General features: G+C 51.9%; 1 protein-coding gene across 24 annotated transcripts in view; it reads left to right on the forward strand.

Annotated features, from left to right (window-relative positions):
* The window catches only part of Tacc2 (transforming acidic coiled-coil containing protein 2), a 191,743-nt gene that overhangs the window by 168,192 nt on the left and 1,054 nt on the right, over positions 1-22,497 (forward strand). For 17 of the 24 annotated variants that reach the window (XM_046448736.2, XM_058580716.1, XM_058580719.1 and 14 more), the window contains 11 exons: positions 1,173-1,234; positions 3,056-3,168; positions 4,108-4,279; positions 5,503-5,643; positions 6,490-6,579; positions 12,577-12,720; positions 13,141-13,217; positions 15,343-15,386; positions 20,886-21,046; positions 21,250-21,356; positions 21,495-21,615. In XM_046448736.2, the coding sequence (XP_046304692.1) occupies positions 1,173-1,234; positions 3,056-3,168; positions 4,108-4,279; positions 5,503-5,643; positions 6,490-6,579; positions 12,577-12,720; positions 13,141-13,217; positions 15,343-15,386; positions 20,886-21,046; positions 21,250-21,356; positions 21,495-21,615 (1,232 nt within the window). The remainder of the gene's footprint in view (positions 1-1,172; positions 1,235-3,055; positions 3,169-4,107; positions 4,280-5,502; positions 5,644-6,489; positions 6,580-12,576; positions 12,721-13,140; positions 13,218-15,342; positions 15,387-20,885; positions 21,047-21,249; positions 21,357-21,494; positions 21,616-22,497) is intronic. The other 7 variants (XM_046448743.2, XM_046448744.2, XM_046448748.2 and 4 more) reach the window with 3 other exon arrangements.

Raw genomic sequence — 22,497 nt, forward strand, 5'->3', positions numbered from 1 at the left:
CTTGGACGGATGTAGTCCACCCTAGTGACCTACTTCCTCTAAGAACACTCCACCTGCCAATAGCTACCACCCAATAGTCCATTGAAATCATTAACCCATCAAGTGGATTAATCCCCTGTTGGAGTCTGAGCCCTCCTAATCCAATTATTTCCCTAAAGCCCAGTCTCTTGGTACCTCTGCAGTGGGAACCAAGCCTTCAACCTGTCAGCCTTTGGGGGACATTCTAGATCCAGCTACAACAGGCCTTAAGCTTTATGGATTGCCACTGGTGCTTAATATAGTGAGGTCCATGTCACATTGTGGTTTTCTTTTCAAGTAAAGAGACACCCGATAGGTAGCTCCAGGTTGTGGTTTCTGCAAGAACAGGGTCCCTTTTAGGTCATCCACTGTCATACCTGCCGTGCCCCAGGCAGTGCAGGGCACACAGTAGTGCTGGGCAGGGCGTTTAGTTAAGCAGCAGGACTGAGTTTCCACGAGGACCCTCCTAGGTACCTTAGGCAGGCTGTGGGGTTTCTAGTCTCCAGTAATTGTCTGCAATTTTATTTGCAGCTCAAAAGCCACCAGTTGAAATAAGTCACTTCTCCGCCTAATTGGGCTTCAGTAGTCTTTGTATTTGAAAATCTGGTTTGGACCTGCCCTGTAGACACTGTAGAACTTGGGAAACACTCCACCGACTTGGGAAATTTCCCTTGTAGGCAACACTGGAGGAACAATGATATCTGTCCTTCCCTTGCTCTAGAGTGGAGCTGGGGTTGGGTCCACAGAGGACAGGTACAGGTTTAGTTCCAAGACGTCATTAGGACATGTCGTTACCTGTGCTGCATGTGAGAGTTACAGAGAAAACCATCACCCCAAATGCACATGCTCTCTCATCTAAAAACTCAGGGCACAGTGTTCAGATCTGCCCAAAGCTAAAAACCTGTGCCTGGTCACACCATTTCAGTTCCTTGGGGGTTCCCTCAGATTCCCTAATGGAGAAAATCCCTGCCAGCAAGAAGAACACTGATTTCTGCCAGCAGCTGAGCTGCGCCTCCCTGTTGGCTGTATCAGTAGTCTCTGGTCATTGGGCATTGCCAAAATCAGGCAGGGTCTTGTTCCATGCCCCACCCTGGCTGGCCTAGTTCTTTCCAGTCATGTCTGAAGCACTGATCCACTTTGTGTTTCTTTTGCAGAGTTGGGTTACAGAAACTCCTATGAAATCGAATATATGGAAAAACTTGGCTCCTCCTTACCCGTAAGTTCTTCCTCACTGCCCTTTGTTGGGGACATGCAGGCCGAGACCTCTCCTGGGCAGAGTGTCTCTGGAGCTCAGAACCCAAGTGGGGCCCCCTGTGTCTCAGCATTCTGGGGGCACGCTGCTGGTGAAGGTGGGCAAAGTGCCCTAAGCGGTTTTCTACAAATTACAGTTGGCCCTCCCTCCCTATCCATGGGTCATATCAGCTGTAGATCAAAAATGCTCTTTAAAAACAGTAGGCTGGGGATGTAGCTCAGTGGTAGAGCACTTGCCTGGCATGCATGAGGCCCTTGGTTCACCCCCAGCACCATCAAAAACAAAAACACCCAAATGCAACTGTTTTGAACAAATATAGACTCATTTTCTTGTCATTAGTCCTTAAATAATACAGTATAATAATTTCTTTTATAAGTAATCTAGGGCTGATTTAAAATATATGGGAATATGTGGTGGCTACATGCAAATACCATGCCATTTTATATAAAAGACTTGGGTATCCAAGGGGCTCTTGAACAAATCCCCAGTGGATATTGAGGGACAATGGTAAGTAACCCCCCTTTTTATTTTAAGAGGCTATAAGGCCCCCTCCCCCTTTTCACTTTGACTGGTTGTGGTCGGCCGCTGTCTTCCCGGCTTAAGTGTTGGTTCTACCCGTGGCCTCTTTCCTTGCTGTTGGCCAGCCATGTCCTCAGAGCCCCAGCGTGTGCGGGAGGGCTCGCTACAGCCCTGAATGGCCCTGGACGGTTGCTCTTATCTGTTCTTCCCATGAGTCCTTCACAGATGCTGGGGTTACTGCTTCTAAACTGCAGCGGACCAGAAGGTCAGGCAGGAAACGTCAGGACACAGAGGGAAGTCACGGCTCCCTGAGGATGGCGCATCATGGGCTTTGTTGTGATCTCTTGATGCATTGCTCAGAGAGTGGCCGCTTCCCCCTGAGACCACAGCTGTGTCCCTGATAGTTGACACCACATGCATAATACGACACTTGGCCACTGAAGTGGAACAGTCCCGTGTTTTGATGTCATTGATTTAATGGGACTAAACCACAGAGTCCCTTCTTGTGCACCGCCTGCTGACTCGGGCATTGGCAGGCTTCGAGGATGAAGTTCACGAGACGTGTGCTCTGCCAGGAATCAGAGCCACCAGAGGTTTCTGTGATGTGATGGCGCACGCCCACTGGTCCTTGTTTGCGCTTCTTTGGGGACCCCAGCAGGGAGGATGTAAGGTCTCCCCATCCCAAAAAGATGCAAGTCCCCATTCCTAGACATGGCATTCAAAGCCTGGGGGGTCTGATAATGGCCCCCAGCCTCTCATTTCCTCCCCCTTAGCTCCACACTGTACGCCCCCATGAAGAGTCCAGCCGAACCCCTCCACAGGCCCTGAATGTGCCTGGTCTCTCAGCCTGCGCCACGCTCTCTGTTCATGCCCTGTCCACCCCTGCCCCCGAGAGGAGCCCCCTCTTTTCAGGTTGAACCCATTGCTCTGTCTCTTTCCGGTGCCTTAGTGGCAGGGCTCATCACGCTGGGTCATATTGCTGGTGTCCTGCATTCAGCTGTGATCTTGCCTTACCCCTCTGTTCATTCTCAGGGGTCAGCATGAGGGTGGCCAGTAAATGAGTTGAACACAGTGTGGCCCAGCAGGACCATCCAGATCTTCCTTCCTTCGCACACATTCCCACTTGCGCGGGTCCCGCACCCCCCTCTTCCTCCCCTTCCCTTCCTGGCCCAGTGAGTCAGAGCTCCCCTGAGTTATTTGCTCTGCCTTGAGGAGCGCTCTGGTTTTTCATCTTCCCAAGCTAATGTGTGACTTTGATCCCTGCAGCAGGACGATGACACCCCGAAGAAGCAATCCTTGTACCTTATGTTCGACACGTCTCAGGAGAGCCCCGTTAAGTCTCCGACCCGGATGTCCGAGTCCCCGACGCCTTGTTCAGGGTACGACTTCCACTGTGACAGTTACCAACAGGCCTGAAGCCCCAAGCACCCGCATGCCGTGGCCCTGATGTCACAGGCAGCCCACGTTCCAGGCTGTGTTCGCACAGACAGATGCATTGCTCTTGTTGCTGGGGCCCTTTGAACTAAGGTGAAACCCTTCAACAGCTGACAGCATGAACCCCCACCGTCCCCACAATCCACACGCAACTTTGTCATTTATCCAATCAATGGTGGAAGGCACTCAGTCCCTGATGTGACTCACTTATCCCACGTGTGCCTCGGTTTCCTTGAGTGTGATGTAATAGACTGACCACGCAGGGATAGAGGAAGACTTGAGAGGCTCCAGCACCTCCCTAAGCTGTGCGAGGGGCACGGGGTCACTGGATTCCCATCAGTGCTGTGTGGAAAGCTCTTGCCAGGCTGTCTGGCCCCCGTAACGTGCTGGATACACATATGTTATCGACATGGATGTGGCTCGTGTCCTGAACAGCGTCATGTTTGATGGGGGAGGTGTGGGAGTGCTTTAAGATTCAGATGGTCCCACATTTGTCTGCCTGCTCTTCTTTGATTTCTCAAACTTACGGACCAGAATCTGCCCGGGAGGTGAGATGGTGATGGTATACAGCAGAGGTCGCACCACATGGGAGGTCCACACGGTACCTCATCTCATCCTCACATAGGTACTTGTCTCTGCTTATAGGAAAGGAAGCCGGGATATGGTGTCTTCACCTCCCCCAGAGTACACAGCCAAGCAGCAGGCCATCTACTTGATCCTAGACCTTGTGTCCCCAGTGGCATCTGGCTCTGTCCCAGGTACTACTGGAGACACAGCTCTGGAGCTCCAAGATGGCTTGGGATGTTGCCTGGTTCAGGGCATCCTGGCTGATTTCAGTGGGATTTCCAAGGAGAAGACTCTAAAGATGACGTTTGCTTCCACAGGTCAAGTTTTGAAGAGACAGAAGCCCTTGTTAATGCTGCAGCAAAAATCCAGCGTCCTGTCTCACGAGGGCTAGCCTCCAGCCAAGAGCCACACTTACAGGTGCCAGAGAAGTCCTCCCAGCCAGAACTGGAGGCCATGGCCCTGGGCACTTCCTCAGAGGCGATTGAAATCGTAAGTACAGGCAGGGGCCCCAGAGTGAGATCTCAGGGGACCAGGCCAGGGCCTGCTGGGTGCCATCAAGCTCAGCTGGCACCTACTGTGGCCCCACCCTGACCCCCAGACCACAGAAGCCAGCCTGGGAGACCCCACAGCATCACACCGAGGGAAGGACTCCTCTCCTACATGGCTTCGCAGTTCTCACCTGGGTGCTTTATCTGCCCCAGGGTTATTTTTTTCCGTTTTTCTCCCCTTGGGACTGGACTATGCTTTGGGGCCACCACTGGCCAGTACTCTGCCTCTGCAGCTTGATGGCAGATCCGAGAGTGGCAGAGCAGGGGACACCCTCCTTTTGGAGCTCAGGTGGTTTTCCTGGGTCCCGCTGATGGGAATTTCTCTTCCCCTCCCCCAGCCCATTCCCTGATGTCACATGCACATGGGGCCCTGGGGTTCCCTAGAGTATGTGATGCATGTGTGATGGTCTCCACGCATCTTCATGGACCATTCCCCTAGGCAAATTTTCTTTACTTCCTTCCTAGCAATCCCCAATGTTTTTGAAGCCACTGATGTAGTGTGTTATTTTTGGTCTGCCTTAGGAGACTTCATTTATCTCACATAGCAAACATTTATTGAGCACTTACCATGCGTGTATGTGCCAGTTGGAGGCTGGGTGGAATATTGGAAACATACTAATGGGCAAAACGAGATCTGGATGTTAATCGGTCTCTCAGATCAATGCTGTGGAGGACTCGTCCACCATTCACTTTCTGCAAAGTTGGCTTCTGATTTTGAAGGCTTTTTGATCTACCGGGAGACACTTTTTTTCCTTTTGAAATCATCTTTCCATTGTTTAGAAAATCGCCTTTACCAAAACCTTACTTTCTCTGGTGTTTATGCTTGGAGCTCTTTCCTTGTTGAGTGAGGTCAGGTTTTGAAAACCCATCACCTTGCTTCTGCCTCCCACCACCGAGATTTCCAAGCACAGAAGCAAATGGTAACTTGGCTTCAGCCTCTGGCCAGGGAGTAAGGGTGGGGAGAGTACAGGAGGCTGTGCTTTTGGGGAGTGGGGTGGGCCTGCCAGTGTCAAGGTGTCCACTGTCAGCATGTGGGTGAGGATTGGCAGCTCCTGGATGCTCCCTTTAGCCTGAAGGCAGAAATGTCATGCAGACAGATGTGTGGTCCATCAGTGTCACTCTCTGCTCTCCTCCTTTTTCCTTCTCGTCCTCTCCGCCGCTCAGACAGCTCCTGAGGCTGCCTTTGCCTCTGCTGACGCCCTTCTCAGCAGGCTGGCCCACCCCGCCTCTCTCTGTGGTGCACTTGACTATCTGGAACCCGACTTAGCAGAAAAGAACCCCCCAGTATTTGCTCAGAAACTTCAGGTTTGTAGCCAATGTGTGACCTTTTGGAAGTTTGTCAAAACCTCAGTAGAGAATGAACCCCCGAGCCCCAGATGAACTGAGGCCGGATATACTGAGGAGTTGCTGAGAATGTTCCAGATGAAACATCTTCCCCTCAGGCACTGATATGTGGTGTGCTTTATCCAGTATGCCAAAATTATACAAATTATTCAATTACATATTGAAGGAACCATTTCCATTTCAGTTTGGAAAATGGACCGAAACAGTCATTTTTCAGATGTATTGATAACCCCAACAGCAGTGTCTGTGATTCATTCACCAAACCAAAGGTATGAGGTCACCATCAAGCCTGGTTGTTTATGTGGACTAGGCGATCTCAGAATCCTGTTGAGATAACATCTGGACTCAGTCTTGCATCTGGAACCAAAACAATTATCTACTCTGCACTTTTACATTTGACAGCTTAATTTGATATCCCCTAGACTAGAACTTTGAAAGGAAATCTAGAGAGACGGCTCACAGTCATTTGACAGATGCACATTCATTCATGGAAAGTGTTGGCCAACTTCACTTTAAAAAGGAAAAAAAAATCAAAGACTGTATATAGTACAGTAAAAATTTGGATCCGTTTCATGTTTGCATAGGTTCTCTGTAGAGACTTAAAAGGACAATATTTTTAAAAAAGGAAATTAAACATGGTTTCATGATCTGCTGAGGTGCTTATTGTGAGAAAGCCAAGCGTGTGTCTTTCCCGAGTACCTGTCATGACGCATTTACATGGCACATTCATTTCTTGGGTGCGGAAAACATTACATCTGTCTTGATACGTTTCCCCTGCGGTCTGCTCATACCCTACCCCTTGGGCAGGAGGAGTTAGAGTTTGCCATCATGCGGATAGAAGCCCTGAAGCTGGCCAGGCAGATTGCCTTGGCTTCCCGCAGCCGCCAGGACACCAAGGTACTGGTTTGCGGCTGCAGTGCGCTGCCCTCTGAGAATGCTGTGTGTGTCACCGTGGGCCAGCGCCTGCTTTGCTAACCGTCGGTCAGGCAGGCATTGTGGGTGCCTGGCCAAGTGTGATTTCCAAAAAGCTAAAAGTGTAACTCTTGCATAAACACCCTGAGCACATGTCTAAGATCTGCTTAACTCAAGAATGCGTTCGCCAGCAGATGGTGCTGGCTAGGTGGGGAGACTCAGAGAAGCCAGTATGTGGTGTGTGTATGTGTGTGTGTGTTTGTGTGTGTGTGTGCAGGGGGGAGGGGAGGGGCATGAAGAAGGCTGGAAGAGTGGCAGAGTTGATATCAAACCAGAGAATCCTGGTTTGGATGAAAAAATCATTACCTTTGAGATTGTCATTTTTTTTCCCTACAGATAATGTATGCTTCTCTATGGAACAAAAATCATTTGCAACGGTTTTGTTTCCTACAAGTTCACATCAAACTTACTGAGAAAAGCAGTACATAGGAAGTGAAAGCAAAACCTGTGCGGAGGCGCTGGACCATGTGCTGACGCGGGGTTAGCGGCAGTCCTTTTGGTAAAGGGCTTGCAGAAATAGTGCAGATTTGCAGGGCCCGCACACGGCCTCTGCCTGACAGTGCCTGTGCAGAGATGGCCAAGGAACTGTACCTATTTGTTTGTTTGTTTTAATTTTAATTTTGAGTGTGACCACGACAGGGCATGTGGAAATCTTTCAGACTGGCTTCCAGGCTTGGGGTGAGTTTTCTTGATGGTTAGAAGTCAATGCTGATGACAGACAGGCAGTGTGTCGCCCCAGGTTGCTGTCGAGCTGTGGTCTCTCAGCATTGGCCTCGTCCCACCCCTTTTTACTACCCAAAGTTGGGCAGCCTGGTGGACATGGTGTGTGACACTGGAGCTGGACCCCACTTGTATTCTGTGGCTTTGAATGAGTTAGTGAACCTCTCTGGGCCTCGTTTTTCCACCTGTGCATCGAGGCTCATCACGGCAGGTTTGTTGGTGCAGTGAGGGCTCCAGATGGTGTATGGGGAGCAGCCCCTGCCTGGCACATAGTAGGTGTGCAAGAAAAGGAAGATGCTGTTTTGGCCAGCACCCCACTTTTGCCTCTTACCTGATCAGATATTCCCAGCGTCTCCTCAGGAAGCAGGTCCAGGTCTTGTTTTACAAGTAGGAAACTGAGTCACATGGTGATACGGGAATTTCAGCAGACCCCACCTGGGTCTCTCTGGCTGCAGCCAAGAGGAAAACCCCTTCCAGAGACAGGAGGTGGTCCCACAGTGGGCGTCCAGACTGAGAACAGTGGACATAGGGCAGAGACAAGAATGTAAAAAGAGATCAGTGGTTGTTCTTGTTGCCAAATCAAAAACTTAGGTGGAATGTCCATGAAAGTCGGAGTTTTAGAAAGCTGTCAGCAATGAGGGATTTCTTCCTTCACTGCGTTGGTTTCTTGGTGTCCTGTAGGAATGGCTTAACTGGTGGATTCCTCTCGGGGGACGTTTGGTGCCTAGCCAAGCATGCTCCTCTAAGTAGTTCAGGTCTGCATGGAGTCTGGTGGGGTCCCCTCCTCCTGGTCAGGCAGAAGGCAGTCCTCGGCAATAGGCAAGTAGCGGTCAGCTTCCTGTCAGTTACAGCCGGTTCTCAGACATGTGTCTCCATTTTGATTTAATAGTGTTTCCTAGATCCACTGAGTGTGGGCCAGAGAGGCGCCCAAGCCACCTCCTTAGGTGTTTCAAAAGCCTGTGCTAAAAGGAATATTCTATCAGGGGAACTGTCTTACCTGTAAGGAGCACTTCTCTCTACAGGGGTAACTTGTATTGCTCTTGGTCAGGACAGTCCTCTGGGGACTGTGGCCTGTAGAAACAGTGACTCCAGGAGGTACACCCTGCAGGCTCCTGTTTGTCATGTAGAAGCTTGATGGCCCCTTGCTGTCCTCTGCGTTGGAACCTGCTGGCAGACAGACAAAAAAGCTCTTCTTTCTGCCCTTGTGCTTCAGCTGCAGGCAACATGGCCCTGAGGTTTTACAGCATGGTCTTGAGCTGCTATCAACACAAAGATGAGTTCTTGTGGAATAAGGCTGTCTTGTTGAGAGGAAAGAATGGGAAGGGCTCTGGTTGTTCCTCAGAGCAGCTTCAAGGGACGTTTCTCTTAGACTGACAGAGCTGAGTTGCCCCTCTGAACTACAGCGAGGGATGCTCTCTGGTTAGAAAACGTTACAGATGAGGAAAAGTCCACGGGAGCCGGGGTGTCAGGCTGCAGCCTCGGTATCAGACTCCTCCCAGCACTTCTGGTGACCGAATCGAGTTTGTCCCCTGAAGCTGACCAAGGTGGCTGGATCCGCCATGCAGCAACTCCAAGCTTAACACTGAGCTACATTGAGGGGAACGGATACAGATTGAGGGGACCTGCCACGTCCTGTCTTTGTGGCTTTCCAAGGGGTGCCAGGCAGGGGCACATTGATTTAATTCATTTGTGTGACATTCTGGTTGTGATTTCTGGAGCTACTGGGCTTTTTCAGTGAGGGGGACCCATGATAAAAACTGAAGGATGCTTCTGGTAGCACAGGAACAAGGTCACGTGAATGGCGAGCAGGTGCCAGCAGTGGCTCCCACGGGGAGGGGAATTGGCCTGTTGATGTCACGCCGTGTCTGACGTCTCCCAGAGTCATGGCTTAGGCCAACAGGTGCCTGGATTTTCCATGAGCTGAGCAGGAGTTGGGCTGGGGCAGCCGTATTGCTGGTGGGCAGCCTGTTTGCTCTGAGGCACACACACCTCCCCTCCCACCACCATTTGGCAGGGGGCTGAGGAGGGAGTTGTGTCCCGAGCCTTGAGAACAGTCTGAGGAGGAGCTAGCAGAGAACTTGCAGGTGCTGCCTCTACCTGGTGCAGTAAGGATGGAAGGCGAGTCTTGGCTTGGTGGCCGGCGTGGCCACCTGGTGCCTGATGGTGCCGTCTGTGGAGTGGGACAATGGTGTGGGATGATGTCCGCCCTGTTTGCCACTCCAGGGCTTAGGAACTGTCTGCCATCAGTATTGGATGGGACAGCTCCCAGCTGAGGCCACTCTCCTGCCTGGATAGGACCAGACACTCCTGAACACTCAGGCGGGGTCCACACTGCATGGCCTTAGCTCTGCAGGTCCTTGACCCCTGGTCCTCACCCCTGCAGGCCCTCCTCACCACAGCTCTCTGAGCTTTCTGTCTGTCCTCCCACAATCAGCCTCCAAGTGTTCTGGGGACAGGGATCCTGCCACAGTCCAAGCCCTGAGGCCTGACAACAGGGAACTGGCCTCAGGGAGGACCGTGAGCCTGGGTAAGTGGCAGGACCCTATTCCCTGGCTTCAAGACCAGAAGGACCCTGGCAAGAGGCCTGTAGGTCTGTAGCAGGAGACAGTGGCCTGGGGGGTCACACAGGACCCCGGACTTGAGGAGTGGATTGATGGCTGAGGTTGGTTGCAAGGACTGGTGCCTTCTGAGTCCTGGCCCTTCACGTCTCAATTTGTGATTTCTAGTGGCTTTAGTCCCTCTAAAGTAGCAGGTGGGAAATTATGTGAGAGAAGCAAAACTTCATCTAAAAATATCCGATCTTAAAATATCAGTGAGAGACAGACCTTTGAATTTCAGTTGAAAACAATTCTTAGTTGTAAGGAGAAGCCAGGGTGTGGAAGATGAGTTTCACTATACAGACAGGTGCTGATGCAGGGCAGTAATTCACACGCGTCCTGAAGTCCTCTATTCCTTTATTGAGAGGACCAGGTGCCATCAAAAAGGTGACAGGGACTCACTCTGTGGTCATTATGTCTTCAGTGTTGTTATGTATTTTTCATTCCCCTCTTTGTTTCACAGAGGACTTTGGGCAGCTTAGGGTCATCAATCCCTTCCTTGGTCCTATTTAGCTCCTGCTCAGTGTAATAAACTTAATTTTCACTGTGTTCATTTTCTCCTGCCTTTCGAGGAGCTGGTTTATTTGAGGGTTAGAGCTGAGTGTCATTTTGGGAAATTTTTAAACCAAATCTCTCCAATCCTCATTTTACTTCATCCTCAGAAGGACCAGGATGAGTGTGGCGGTTCTAATGTTCTTTTCATTTTGAAATTTTTTTGTTCTAATTTTTTAAAAGAACACATTTAAAAGTGATTGGAGGGCTGGGGTGTAGCTCCGTGGGAGGGCACTTGCCCGGTACACACAGAGCCCTGGGTTTGAATCCTAGCGTCTCCCCCCCACCAAAAAAAAAAATTGTTAAAAACATTAGGAACATTTTTTTTTTTTCCTTTTAAAGACCTCTTTTGAATTTTATGTTTGTGAACTTTCAAGTATGAGTGCTGAGCCTGGAGAAGCTTCCCCTTGCAGGCAGAACTGTAAAAGCCGGTTTCCAGCAGCGGGGATGCAGCCCTCTGGGCAGAGGTGCCGCCCTGCAGGCGCTCAGCCTGCCTGCTGCCAGGGCTGTCCACCGTGTCTGGTCAGGTGTCATCTTGAGGATCAGAGCCTGAGAAGATCGTGGCCCCCCATTTGACCTGTGAGCGAGTTTCTGGGGTCTGCTGGGCCAGGGCTGTGTGCTCCTCACTCTGACCAGCTGATCACGGCCCCTCACCTCAGGGTCAGCCCAAGAGCTCAAGGCCAGGCAGAGGCAGTAAGATCCAGAGGACAGGTGGTCTCGTCCAGGACAACCTAAACTCTTGAGTTCACCCTGCATGTGTTCAACTAACTGCCCTGACTCCTCATCTCCAGTCCTATCCATTACACTTCCGCCCGGGTTTTCTGAGCTATCTCTTTTTTTCCCCAAGGTCATTTGCCCTGGTGCTGTGGTAGGGTCAGTGTGGCTGTCCTGTGATTAGAGACACTCTACTCGAGTGCCTGCAGGTCCACCCCTTCCTGAGACCGCTGGCCCTTTTATCTTACCTGCTGCCCTTTATAGTCCTCGCCCTTCTTTCCCTAAATCTGTCTTCCTCCTACACCACGGTGCTCTATCTGTTCACTGCCCAGTCCTGTCTCATGATTTCCTAGGGAAGACACAGCCCCTCTCCACCCTCTTAACCACCATGGGCTCACACTGGACTTAGAACTAGGGTCGAGGTCCCCTTGGCAGCCATAACAGCACCATGAGGTGAATGGATTGGACTGAGAGTGCGGCTGGCTTGCTGTTCTTGTGGTGGTAGAAGTAGGCTGACGAACCTGGCTGTGCTGATTGATGATGCTTCTAACCCTGCATTTCACCCGTGCTGCGGGTTGCCAAGCACTCTGTGCCAAGGGAAGAATAACCATGGCCCGGTGCTCCTGACCTCCCCTGAAAAGGGTAGAAAGCCTCAGGCCAGTGTCATCTGGTGGGGTGGGGATCATATCAGCAAATGTTGAGATTGCCATTGACCCAGTTGCCCGTTTTCCTGTAGATGCAACAGACTTAACTCCAACATAAACCTTACACCCAGAGACTCCAGCTTGTTGAAGTTGGCATGGTTGATTGCTACAGCCTTAAATGTGTGAATCGCATCCTTTCAAACGGAACTAAACAGATGCCCCCAAATTCAGATGTGGCCAGTCTTCCAAAAGTGATCAAATCTGCGGTTATACAGAACCAGGAAAACGTGGATTAGAATTCAGTATCATTCATGGGCAAAATTTCATTCTGAAACTGGAGCCTGCTGGATAATGACCTTGGTCTCATGCACTGTGCCTAAAGTGGCTTGGCGTCTGATAAGTGGCAGTGATAGGCCGGCACCAGACCCACTCAACTCCCCATTCTGGGCTGCCAGGGCTTCTGCCATTATCAGCGCTCCATCTGGCTGCACAGGCCAAAAGATGGATCTCCATCAGTGGTGCCTGGTGTCTCCCCATTCATGAGTCTTTGCATTCTTCATACTTTTGATGTTCTTTGTTTCAAAACCATGCAACCGAGAGGATGGATGCGTTTTCTTTGTCCTGTGATGAATGTTAACTGGGTTGGTTTTTTTTGTGTGTTTTTTTTTTCCCCCAAATGAAAAACCGTTCCACAGAGAGAAGCTGCTCACCCACCAGATGTCTCCATCTCCAAAACAGCCTTGTATTCCCGCATCGGGACCTCTGAGGTGGAGAAACCGGCGGGCCTTCTGTTCCAGCAGCCAGACCTGGATTCTGCGCTCCAGGTGGCCAGAGCAGAGGTACAGTGGCACAGCAAGGAGAAGGGCCACTCAGGTTGCCCTGGGAAGGATGTGGTGTCTTGTAAATTAGATGCACACCCGGGAAGCCTGTGTCTTTGGAGTCAGCCTTTCTCCTTGGAGCACTGCTGGCAAAGATGCGTGGCGGCCTGTGGGCCTTGATCTTCCTTAGAAGTCATGTCCGTGGGCTCGGAGGGCTTTGTCTGTTTGTAACAGAAAGCACGCCCCTTTCCTTTGCTTCCCAGTGGGCTCTGGGAAAGTAGTGTCTGGCTTACTTCTCCCTCGTGTTTGGGGAAGTTCTCTGACTGCAATTATGATTTGGCATAGGAAGTGTTAATGGCACATTTATTTGATGTCTCTTTGATTTGGTCAAATCCAAATCCACACATTTGGACTTAACCCTCCTCTTCCTCCTGATTCTAGGTCCTAACCAAGGAGAGAGAGGTCTCGGAGTGGAAAGAGAAATATGAAGAAAGCAGACGGGAGGTGATGGAGATGAGGTCAGTGGTGGAGCCCAGTAGTGTCTCTTGGAGAAGTCCTCTTTTCTTTATTGTGCAAGGCTCATACTTTTATGAGTATTTTTAGTGTAAAGTAGTATTTTTAGTTAAAGAATGGAGTAAAGGGGCTGGGGATGTGGCTCAAGCGGTAGCGTGCTCGCCTGTCATGCGTGCAGCCCGGGTTCGATCCTCAGCACCACATACAAACAAAGATGTTGTGCCCGCCGAGAACTAAAAAAATAAATAAATATTAAAAATTTTAAAAAAGAATGGAGTAAAGATATGTACAGTAATAACCCTCTCTTTCCCAGGGTCTCCCTTCCAGTTCCTCCTGATCATTTACTTTCATTTGCCAGGTGTTGTAATAGTACACAGTAGCCACCGTGTACCTAGTAGCAGTGGTGGGAGCTGGCTTGAAATCAGTCGCATTCCTGGCTGCCATTTTAAGCAGCAAGCAAACTTCTTGGGAATTGCACCTGTTTTCTAGGTACCAGTAATTTCATCCTGAAACTCTCCTCTTGTGCCTTCTCTGCACCGATGCCCTCCTGTGGTTGGTCTCCTGTGCCCTCCCACAGGCTCACTGAAGCCATACAGCTGCATTATTTTTTAAATTTATTTCTTCTTTTGAGAGGGTTGGGTGGCTCTAGATTTTTAGCTGCTCTGGAAATGAACGGGGTTTACTGGGAAGGCTGGAAGGTCTGCCCATGATTTCCTGCCTCCCAAGGAGGTCATACTAGACAGTGCTGTCCACTCACTGAGGTGGCAGGATTTCAACATGCCACCAGCTGGTACAACTGCACTGGCATTTGATGGCCTGATCATCAGCCTGTCGGCCTCTGGAGCTTCACCAGGCGAAAGCAGGCTCCTCTTCCCAGCTGCTTCTAAGCATGTTGCTTAACTCCGCCTTCCCTTCCATCTGTATAGTGGGGTAACCACCAGTGCCTTGCTGCAGTGGGACGTAAAGGTGAACCCTTGAATCCTGGAAAGGTTTCTGAGTCTGCAGTGTCCCAGCATCCTCATCAGTAGTGCTAGGAACAGTAGGAGCCCAGTCTCTTGGGTCACTGAGGATAAGATGAAGGTGCAGTGAGCTACAGCACTTTCAGGCCCACTGTCCATCCACACGTCTAAAAAGACGTGACCCTGGCCACCTGCATGTCATCATCATCAGTGACAGCTTTAGACAGCCCCACCACATCTTTGTGATCCTGGATACAAGGAGGTGGCCGTCAATCAGAAAGCATGGAAATGCTTCTGAGTGGGAGTCGGGAAGAATTGAGTGACTTCCCGCTTGGTGGCACGAGGGTGGTCCCCTTATACCAGGGAGCAGGCAGAGCCTGCGTCTGAGAATGACTCAGAGGCAGGTCAGCCAGGCCTGGGCCGCCTGACTCCTGGGCCTTTGTGGCCTGTGTCCTCAGGGTCTTGTCTCTTTGGCCATTAGCAGCTCTTGGGGGAAAATAATTGCTGAATAATGCAGGGAAACTGGCTTTCCCGAGGCTTCCTTGGAGGGAGTGCTGTTTCACACCTCAGTGCTCTCGTGGGGAGCCGCGGGCAGGCTAACTAAGGGTTCTCAGTGCTTGGGTGCAGCTGCTGTTTACGGGGCTCCCCAAGAAGTACACCTCCAGGCCTTGGAGAGTCTGGTCTAGTGGAGGAGATGGACTCGTGTTCTGGGAGGCCAGATGTCTGACATACAGAGAAAATGTTAGAGGGCTCCCAGGGGAAATCAGAGAAGGTCTCCCAGGGAAGAGACACTGGAGCTGGACCTTGAGAAAGAAGCAACAAACGAGTACCCCCTGGGCCTCGAAGAGCCTGGTGTGTGGGGGGTGGGGTGGGGGTGGAGGCGGGAGGCAGGAGGCAGGCCTTCTGAGGGTGTGGGCCCAGGTGGCTGCAGGCTGAAGGTGTAGCCTTAGTGGTCAGTGGGGAGTTGAGGGCTTGCAGAGGGCGTGCAGTGTGTAGTCACACACTGGGAAAATGAACCGCTGTGTGTGGCTGAGAGTTGGGGTGGCCCTGCCCAAGGGAGCCCAACCTTGGCAGGTGAGACTTGTCCCACTGATCACGGTCACACTGTCAATGTCCCCCGTGTGGGAGCATCCTGCTGCCGTGGTCCAACGTGCTTTTGCTTGTCTTACAGGAAGATCGTGGCTGAGTATGAAAAGACCATCGCACAGATGATAGGTGAGTGTCCTGACCACCCTGTGGGGCTCGGGCCTGCCATGAGATTTCCAAGTTAGGGGAGGCCTTGAGAGTGGAGGCTCAGAACTTGGTGCCCTTCAGGAGGGACCAGAGCACCCAGCGCATGGCTCTGTCCTGGAAACGCCCCCCAGAAGGCGCCCGTGGGAGGCCTGACAGGCCCCTTCTGACCCAGCCAGGAACCACTCGCCTGGTGGAGAGGGAGATTTGGGCTGGCTTCTGCTTGCAAAGCAGCAAAAAAGCTCATGGGAAAGAATAGGAATAGAATCCCTACAGCTAATTAGTTCAGACTTAAATGACTGAATCTGCCGCTCAGCCTTTACACAGGGTCCAGGGCCTGATAGGAACCTGTGGCCATTGCCCACCTGCTTTGCTGCCACACCTCTGGCAGACCCTGATAACTAACCCTGTGCAGGGAGATTGGGTGCTGCATCCTTGGCAGCCGGCACCGACAGATTAGCTTTCAGACTGATGATCACTGTTGAGAAATGATATTCTGACTTTGGGGTCATGATGTTTGTTTAGCTGTCAGTTTATTATTTCCTTTGGTTCATAGCAATCAGTTTTTTAAAAATCTTTTTCTCAAGTGTGGTGATACATGCCTGTAATCTTAGCAAATCAGGAGGCTAAGGCAGGAGGGTCACAAGTTTGAGACAAGCCTGGACAACTTAGAGAGACCCTGTGTCAGAATAAAAATAAAATCATCTAAGGATGTAGCTCAGCAGCAGAGCCCATGGGTCCAATCCCCAGGAACTGCAAAAACTGGGGGGGGGAAAAAAAAAAACTCTTTTCTCCTAAGGATATATGTAAAATCTCCAGGTCACTGCCAACCACAGTTTATATGTTTAAGCTTTACACTAAGCTAGCAAATGAGCCCCCTCTCTCTCAAATGTTTGGATTTGCCAATCACACCCCACCTGTAGCTTGTCCCAAGATAAAGAAAACAGAAGCCTCGGGAATGGTGGAGAGGCACTGTCCAATCAGAGGAGCGCTCATTGTGGTCCTGTAATAAAGACCGTTTGCCCCTACCTCTGGGAGATGCCCCTCGGCTGCCCCCTTCTGTGTGCTTTCCATCACATGAAATTTCTGTGTTCAATTGTCGTAAGAATTTATGAACACATCTGGATGAGATAGAAACTTCAAAACTCTTGGAATCGACATGCTGGTAAAAGCAGTCAGGGTGAAGGCTTTATGTCCTCAGCTCTGCACGTTCAGAGTACCCTTTGGCCTCTGCAGTCTTGGGAAGAGGGGAGCATCACTTAGACCCGTCATGGCTCATCCGGAACTTCCCACTACATTCCTGAGTATTTTGCCCTTGGCAGGGACATACATTTTGGCACATGTAGAAATGGGGGTGAAGGGGCTTGAGGTTTGCTCCTGAGAGAAGGCCAGCTTGGGTGCCCAGCAGGAGAAGCTGATTGAAGCAGGCATTCCCTTTAGAGAACTCAGAGCATGAGACCCTTCCTCATTGACACAAGCCGCCTGGCCTTGGGACAGAAAGATTAATTGACTCTCATGCTTTCCTTGCAGAAAGACTGCAGGTGGGAGCATTCAGTATTTTTACCCTGAGATGTGATCTAATTCCAGAGTGGCCCTTGGCAGGGGGTGCTGCCCACCCCCCGCCCCACTCCAGGGATTACAGCCACCTGGTGTGTTTGGCCTGAGGTTCTGTCTCCAAGAGCTGGATTCTTGGGGCATTTTCCTTTTCTTGGGAGAGCTCTCTGGGTGGCTTATGGGACCCCCACAGCATCCGTACCAGGGACACACTGTCACCAGGGTGATATCTCACTGAGTCTACTCCTGTCCTCATCCCCCCCCCCCCCATCATCTGCTTTTCCAGAGCTTTCTCATCAGAAGTGGCCTGTCTGTGGTTGTCAGCCTCCAGTCACTGTTGCAGGTCACTGATTAAGGCCACCATATGTTTCAAGTGTCCTAGTAGAATATAGCAGGAGCCAGAGGCATGACTGGCTGACTGTCGCCGTGGGCGCGTGTAACGGGCCCATCAGCCACATCTGGGTTCCATAGTTCTCTTCCAATTCCTGTCACCTAACAGCACCACTCAGGGGAGGGGACACAGGCCCCCTGAGGGCTGGGCAGTCAGTCCAGCACCAGCATGAATGGAAAAGGGTTTTGCCGCTGACTCCAGCTTAGCCCACCTGGGCTGGCTCTTCCTGGCTCTGTGGCTCTGCACGGCCTTCGCCAGCTGTGACATCCATCCTGCTGCCATTGTCCCTCCTCGGCTTACTACGAAAATGTGTCTTATTAAATCAGATATTGGCTATCTGGGATTTAGAACAAAAGGAGATTTCTGTGCTTTCTGCATTCCAGGTTGTTGCAATTGTTTTTTTCTGCTTTTCTAACAACTGCCCTGATTATCTGTTTTGCTTCCATTTTCTGTTGCTTCTTGCCCTTTGCTTGCAAAACAAACAGGCAAGCCTGGTAAGTAGACGCTTCCCCCTAACTGGTCCCCTACCCATTGCAACCCTTGTTTGTGTTTTGTTTTTCCATTTTTGTTCGTTTTGCTTTTGCATATTTGCTGCATTTAATAACCTTTTGCCTGAAGAAGCCAGAAAAAATCTTCAGAAGCATCGTTCTGTTGTTGGGTCCGGGGTGTTTCTGGTCTGAAGCTGATTTCCTGATTTTTAAGAACCTAACTGCATTGGTCACATATAAAAAGCTTTGTGCAGTATTCTTGCCGCCTTGGTCTCCTGGGAACTGGCAATTCTATTTTTGAAAGGGTTAGGTTGGGAGGAAAGGAAACCTAAGGCAGGCAACGTCTTGATCCAGGAAATCAGATAGACTCCATTTGATAAATGACTCCTTTACCCCACAGAGTGAGATTCATATGTGGCCACAAATCAGCCCTGAATAGATGTCTCAACCCATGCTGAAAACTAAGGAAGAAGCTAAAATTCAAAGAAGAAAAAGAAGCTTTGGGTTGCTAGTGAAACTTAGAAACACCCTTTGTTTTAGGAATGTAGACTTAGCAAGCAGGCTGCTGGTGATTCTGTTGTGTGTTCTGAAGTCACCATGACACTGCCACACAGATTCAGGAGTGACACCATTACAGGATTCGTTATGGACAGTGACGTAGTTGATAATGAGTCACTGGTATTGGACTCTTCCTAGGTGTCAAGGGCTTTGTCTGTAGTATCTCATTTAACCCCCCCCCACCCCAATGCTGTGTGATAGAAATGCTATTGTTTCCTATTTCAGGTGAGGTAACTGAGACTCACAAAGGTCAAAAACTGCCAAAGGTCACATAGCTGGGAAGTGTCAGAATCAGGATTTGAACCTGGGCAGTTAAATTCGGGAGCACCTTGGCCACTGTCCTGTGTAGCTCCAAGCTGCCGGTAGCAAGAGTGCTAAGGACCCTTGTGATCACAGAGGCAGGGACAGGGGGGCATTAGGCATCTTCTTGGCCAGTGTGGTCCTGGTCCTGGAGCATCTCCATCACTGGGAATCTTGTTACTGATGCAGAGCCCCAGCCCCACTGACACTACCAAACCAGGAAGTCAGGGTGGGCCTCAAAGTCCATGCACAGCCCTCCACCTGATCACATGCAGCTCACACGTGAGAAGCATCTTGACTTGGTAAGGCCCTGGGACCCAGAGAGGTCAGGACCCTTGATGTCAGGTTTGGAGCTAAAAATTCAGCTTGTGGCGCCATCACACCACATGCCAAGGGTCCCCTAACTCAAGCCAGATGCAGACTTAGGAGGAACCTTAGGGACAAAACCCCAAAGCAACCTCCCTGGTATCACAGGAGCTGCGTCCTTCGAGGCCTGGCCCCACAAGAGGCCCACGTAGAACACACTCCCTATCATGGCTCTGGGTTTAGACACAGACTCTGCTGCTTCCTCGGTAACCGAGGGACTTAGCTGTTCACATCCCCATCTCGCCTTCTGTAAAATGGGGACAAGAAAACCTGCACCTGGGTCCTTGTGAGGTTTCACTTGTTCATTCATCGCATGGACTTGTGTAGTGGCATCCTATGTGCCTGGGACAGAGTGGTAGACGAAATCAACCAGCGCCCGCCTGGAGTGGGTTCAGTGGGGACGGAAGCCAGCACACACACCTGTACGGGCCCCTGTGTGTGTGCACACAGCTGCTAAAACAATATGGGGGGGAGCTGCTGCCGTGGGGAGGAAAGGCTAGAGCGTGGGGGAGGGCCTTTCCTACACCTTGGCCAGTGACAAGGGTCAGAGGCCTTCATGAATGGGAAGCTCTGGAGCCACCTGAGCCCTGGGGCAGGAGGCACCTGGGTGTTGAGGCCATCAGGCTGTAGCAGAGATGCCAGGGAGGATAAGGGCGGAGTGTGTGGCGAAGGAACCTGGATTTTAGTCCCAGTGCAAGGGCGGCCATTGTGGGGGCTCTGCAGGGGTAGAGTGAGGGTGGCCCTTCAGCTCTGGCTGGGTGCTGGGGCAGAGCCCTGCACCTGGTGGCTGCTCACCAATTCCAGATGTACTCCCTGGTGGCAGCCAGCACTAGGAGTCAGTCCCGGGCAGCCCCTTCCCAGGAGATCTGGGGCTGGCAGGTTTGCTGGGTGTGTCCCCCAGGAGCTCTAGGGCCTCTGCCTTCCTCACTCTGCTGTCACCAGGACAGGGAAGTCCTGAAGCCCCTAGGCTTAGCATGCAGAGGCTGGAGGGAGCCACAGGCCTCATGTAGAATGTCTGAGGAAGCCTGTCGCATCAGCACAGAGATGGTCGAGGGCCAGAGAGGAGCTCTGGAGAGCAGTGCTCTTCCTCACACCAGGGCTGGCAGTCACACTGGGCCACAGGCCTCATGTAGAATGTCTGAGGAAGCCTGTCGCATCAGCACAGAGATGGTCGAGGGCCAGAGAGGAGCTCTGGAGAGCAGTGCTCTTCCTCACACCAGGGCTGGCAGTCACACTGGGCCCCGGGGCTTGTTCTTCGTGCATCACTGAGAAACTCACTTTGCAGAAATGATGTTTTCCTAGAGCCCAGTCCTCGCTGCACAGAGGAGTGTCAGTGTTGGCCTGAAACAGTTGCAGGGGAACTATCTTGTGGGCTTTGAGATTCTGGGATATTTTAGGGATCAAGAAACCTTTGTCTCTCCCAATGACGTTCTGTCAGTCTTGGTAGCACTTGGGAAGCCCAGGCCACAGCACCCATTAATCTCGCCCCCCACAAAATTCAGTAGTGTTGTCTTCCTTTTTTCTGAGCAGACCTGTTTGTTGTCAGGAAAAATAGGCTCGGTGGGGTTCCCCGGTGTAGATTTGTCAGTGAGGCATTGAGCAGGTTAAAGAATAAGGGCTAATTTCCACCCCGTGTGCTATTGCATGGGCCCAGGCCTAAGAAGCTGGAGCCATCAGAGACCATCTGGGAGGGATCTGGGGCGTCGGCCCATCCCAAGGACAGCCAGGGCTGATTGGGCTGAGTTATACCTGAAGCTTCTGCTGGCTCCGGAGGCCCAGCTTGGGTTCCACAGTCTCCATCGTTTGGCTTCTTGTCTCTCCCCCCAGAGGATGAACAGAGGGAGAAGTCAGTCTCGCACCAAACAGTGCAGCAGCTGGTCCTGGAGAAGGAGCAAGCCCTGGCCGACCTGAACTCCGTGGAGAAGTCTCTGGCCGACCTTTTCAGGAGATACGAGAAGATGAAGGAGGTCCTGGAAGGTTTCCGCAAGGTGCGTCCGAGCTCGCGGGCAGAGCAGGAGGCTGGCCTGTTTGGGGGAGACGTTGGGGGGCCCGTTGTGTCGGGGTGGGAGTCTGAAGGAGGCTGGGGAGTCAGACTGGCCACCTGGGTTCTACCTGCATCAGAGAGTTGGTGGGGCGCCCGAGTCGGGGCGTTTCTCCTGGGGGTTCTGACCCCTGTCCTCTGCCATGCTAGAATGAAGAGGTGCTAAAGAAATGTGCACAGGAGTACCTGTCCCGCGTGAAGAAGGAGGAGCAGAGGTACCAGGCCCTGAAGGTGCACGCGGAGGAGAAGCTGGACAGGTAACACAGCCCTTCGGCTGGGCGCTCTAGCGGCCCCTCCCGCTGCCCAGGGTAGGGACGAGGGAGGCGGGAGGTGTCTGCAGTGATCTACGGCCACCTATGGGAAGAGGTCTAATTTCTGGGTCCCCTCTCCCACAGGGCCAATGCTGAGATCGCCCAGGTTCGAGGCAAGGCCCAGCAGGAGCAGGCCGCCTACCAGGCCAGCTTGCGGAAGGAGCAGCTGCGAGTGGACGCCCTGGAAAGAACGCTGGAGCAGAAGGTGACGGGGAGGGTGGGCCTCTGGGCGGGGGCTGGTGCCCTGACGGCCGGCCAGTCCATCAGATACACAGAGGTGGGGGCTCCCGGGCAGGGCCGGCCCAACAGACAAGTTCAAGCTTCCTGAGAAGCCTCTGGGAGGCCCGGTTCAGTGCTAGCCCTGAAACAGACTTTCTCTCCGCCCTTCCTAGAACCGCTTATGGACTTATTTCCATTTTTCATTCCTTGTCAGCATCATTCATGTGACAAATATTTGTTAGCACCTGTGATGTGCTGGCATGGTTCTGGAAGCCTGCAGCCCGTGTGCTTGTTGCAGAGTGATCAGTGCCTGCCAGGCTCTGCAGAGGATGGGCAGTGTCAGGCTAAAGGCCCGCGTGGTCTCGCGTTCCATGGATGGAGGTGGATTTCCCAGAGTTGCTCAGCGCACGGTGTGCCCGTCTCCCTGGGTTCCTAGATGAGGAGCCCCTGTGGCCCAGGAGCCTTATGTGCTTAGGCCAATGAGTCTGAGTCTAGGCAGTGGCCAGCCCATTCCAGATAAGGACCCAACCTTAGGATCCTCCAGTGGTCATTTGAGAGTGGTCTGAGCAGCATCACTTCTCGAGCAGCTGGGCTTTGCTGGGCAGAGGTGAGGGGTCTTGATAGGCAGGTGAGCATCAGGAGTCCAATGTGCCTGTGGAAACATCCTGCTGTCCCCAGGAGGTCAGCTCCTCTCATCCGCCCACACCCTGCCAGGTTGCAGCATGGCTGACCAGAGCAGCCTGTGGGTCAGGCGCAGTGACCTCTGCCCTGGGCAGTACCAACTCACTTCACTAGGGGAGGTCAGGGAAAGAACTTGGGAATCAGGATGCTCAGCTCCTCCCTACTCTGCCATCTAATGGCCCTGGGC

The sequence above is a fragment of the Marmota monax genome, unplaced genomic scaffold (assembly GCF_021218885.2).
Source record: "Marmota monax isolate L192 unplaced genomic scaffold, Marmota_monax_Labrador192_F-V1.1 WCK01_AAM20220418_F8-fsc00076, whole genome shotgun sequence".
In the NCBI taxonomy this organism is placed as follows: domain Eukaryota; kingdom Metazoa; phylum Chordata; class Mammalia; order Rodentia; family Sciuridae; genus Marmota; species Marmota monax.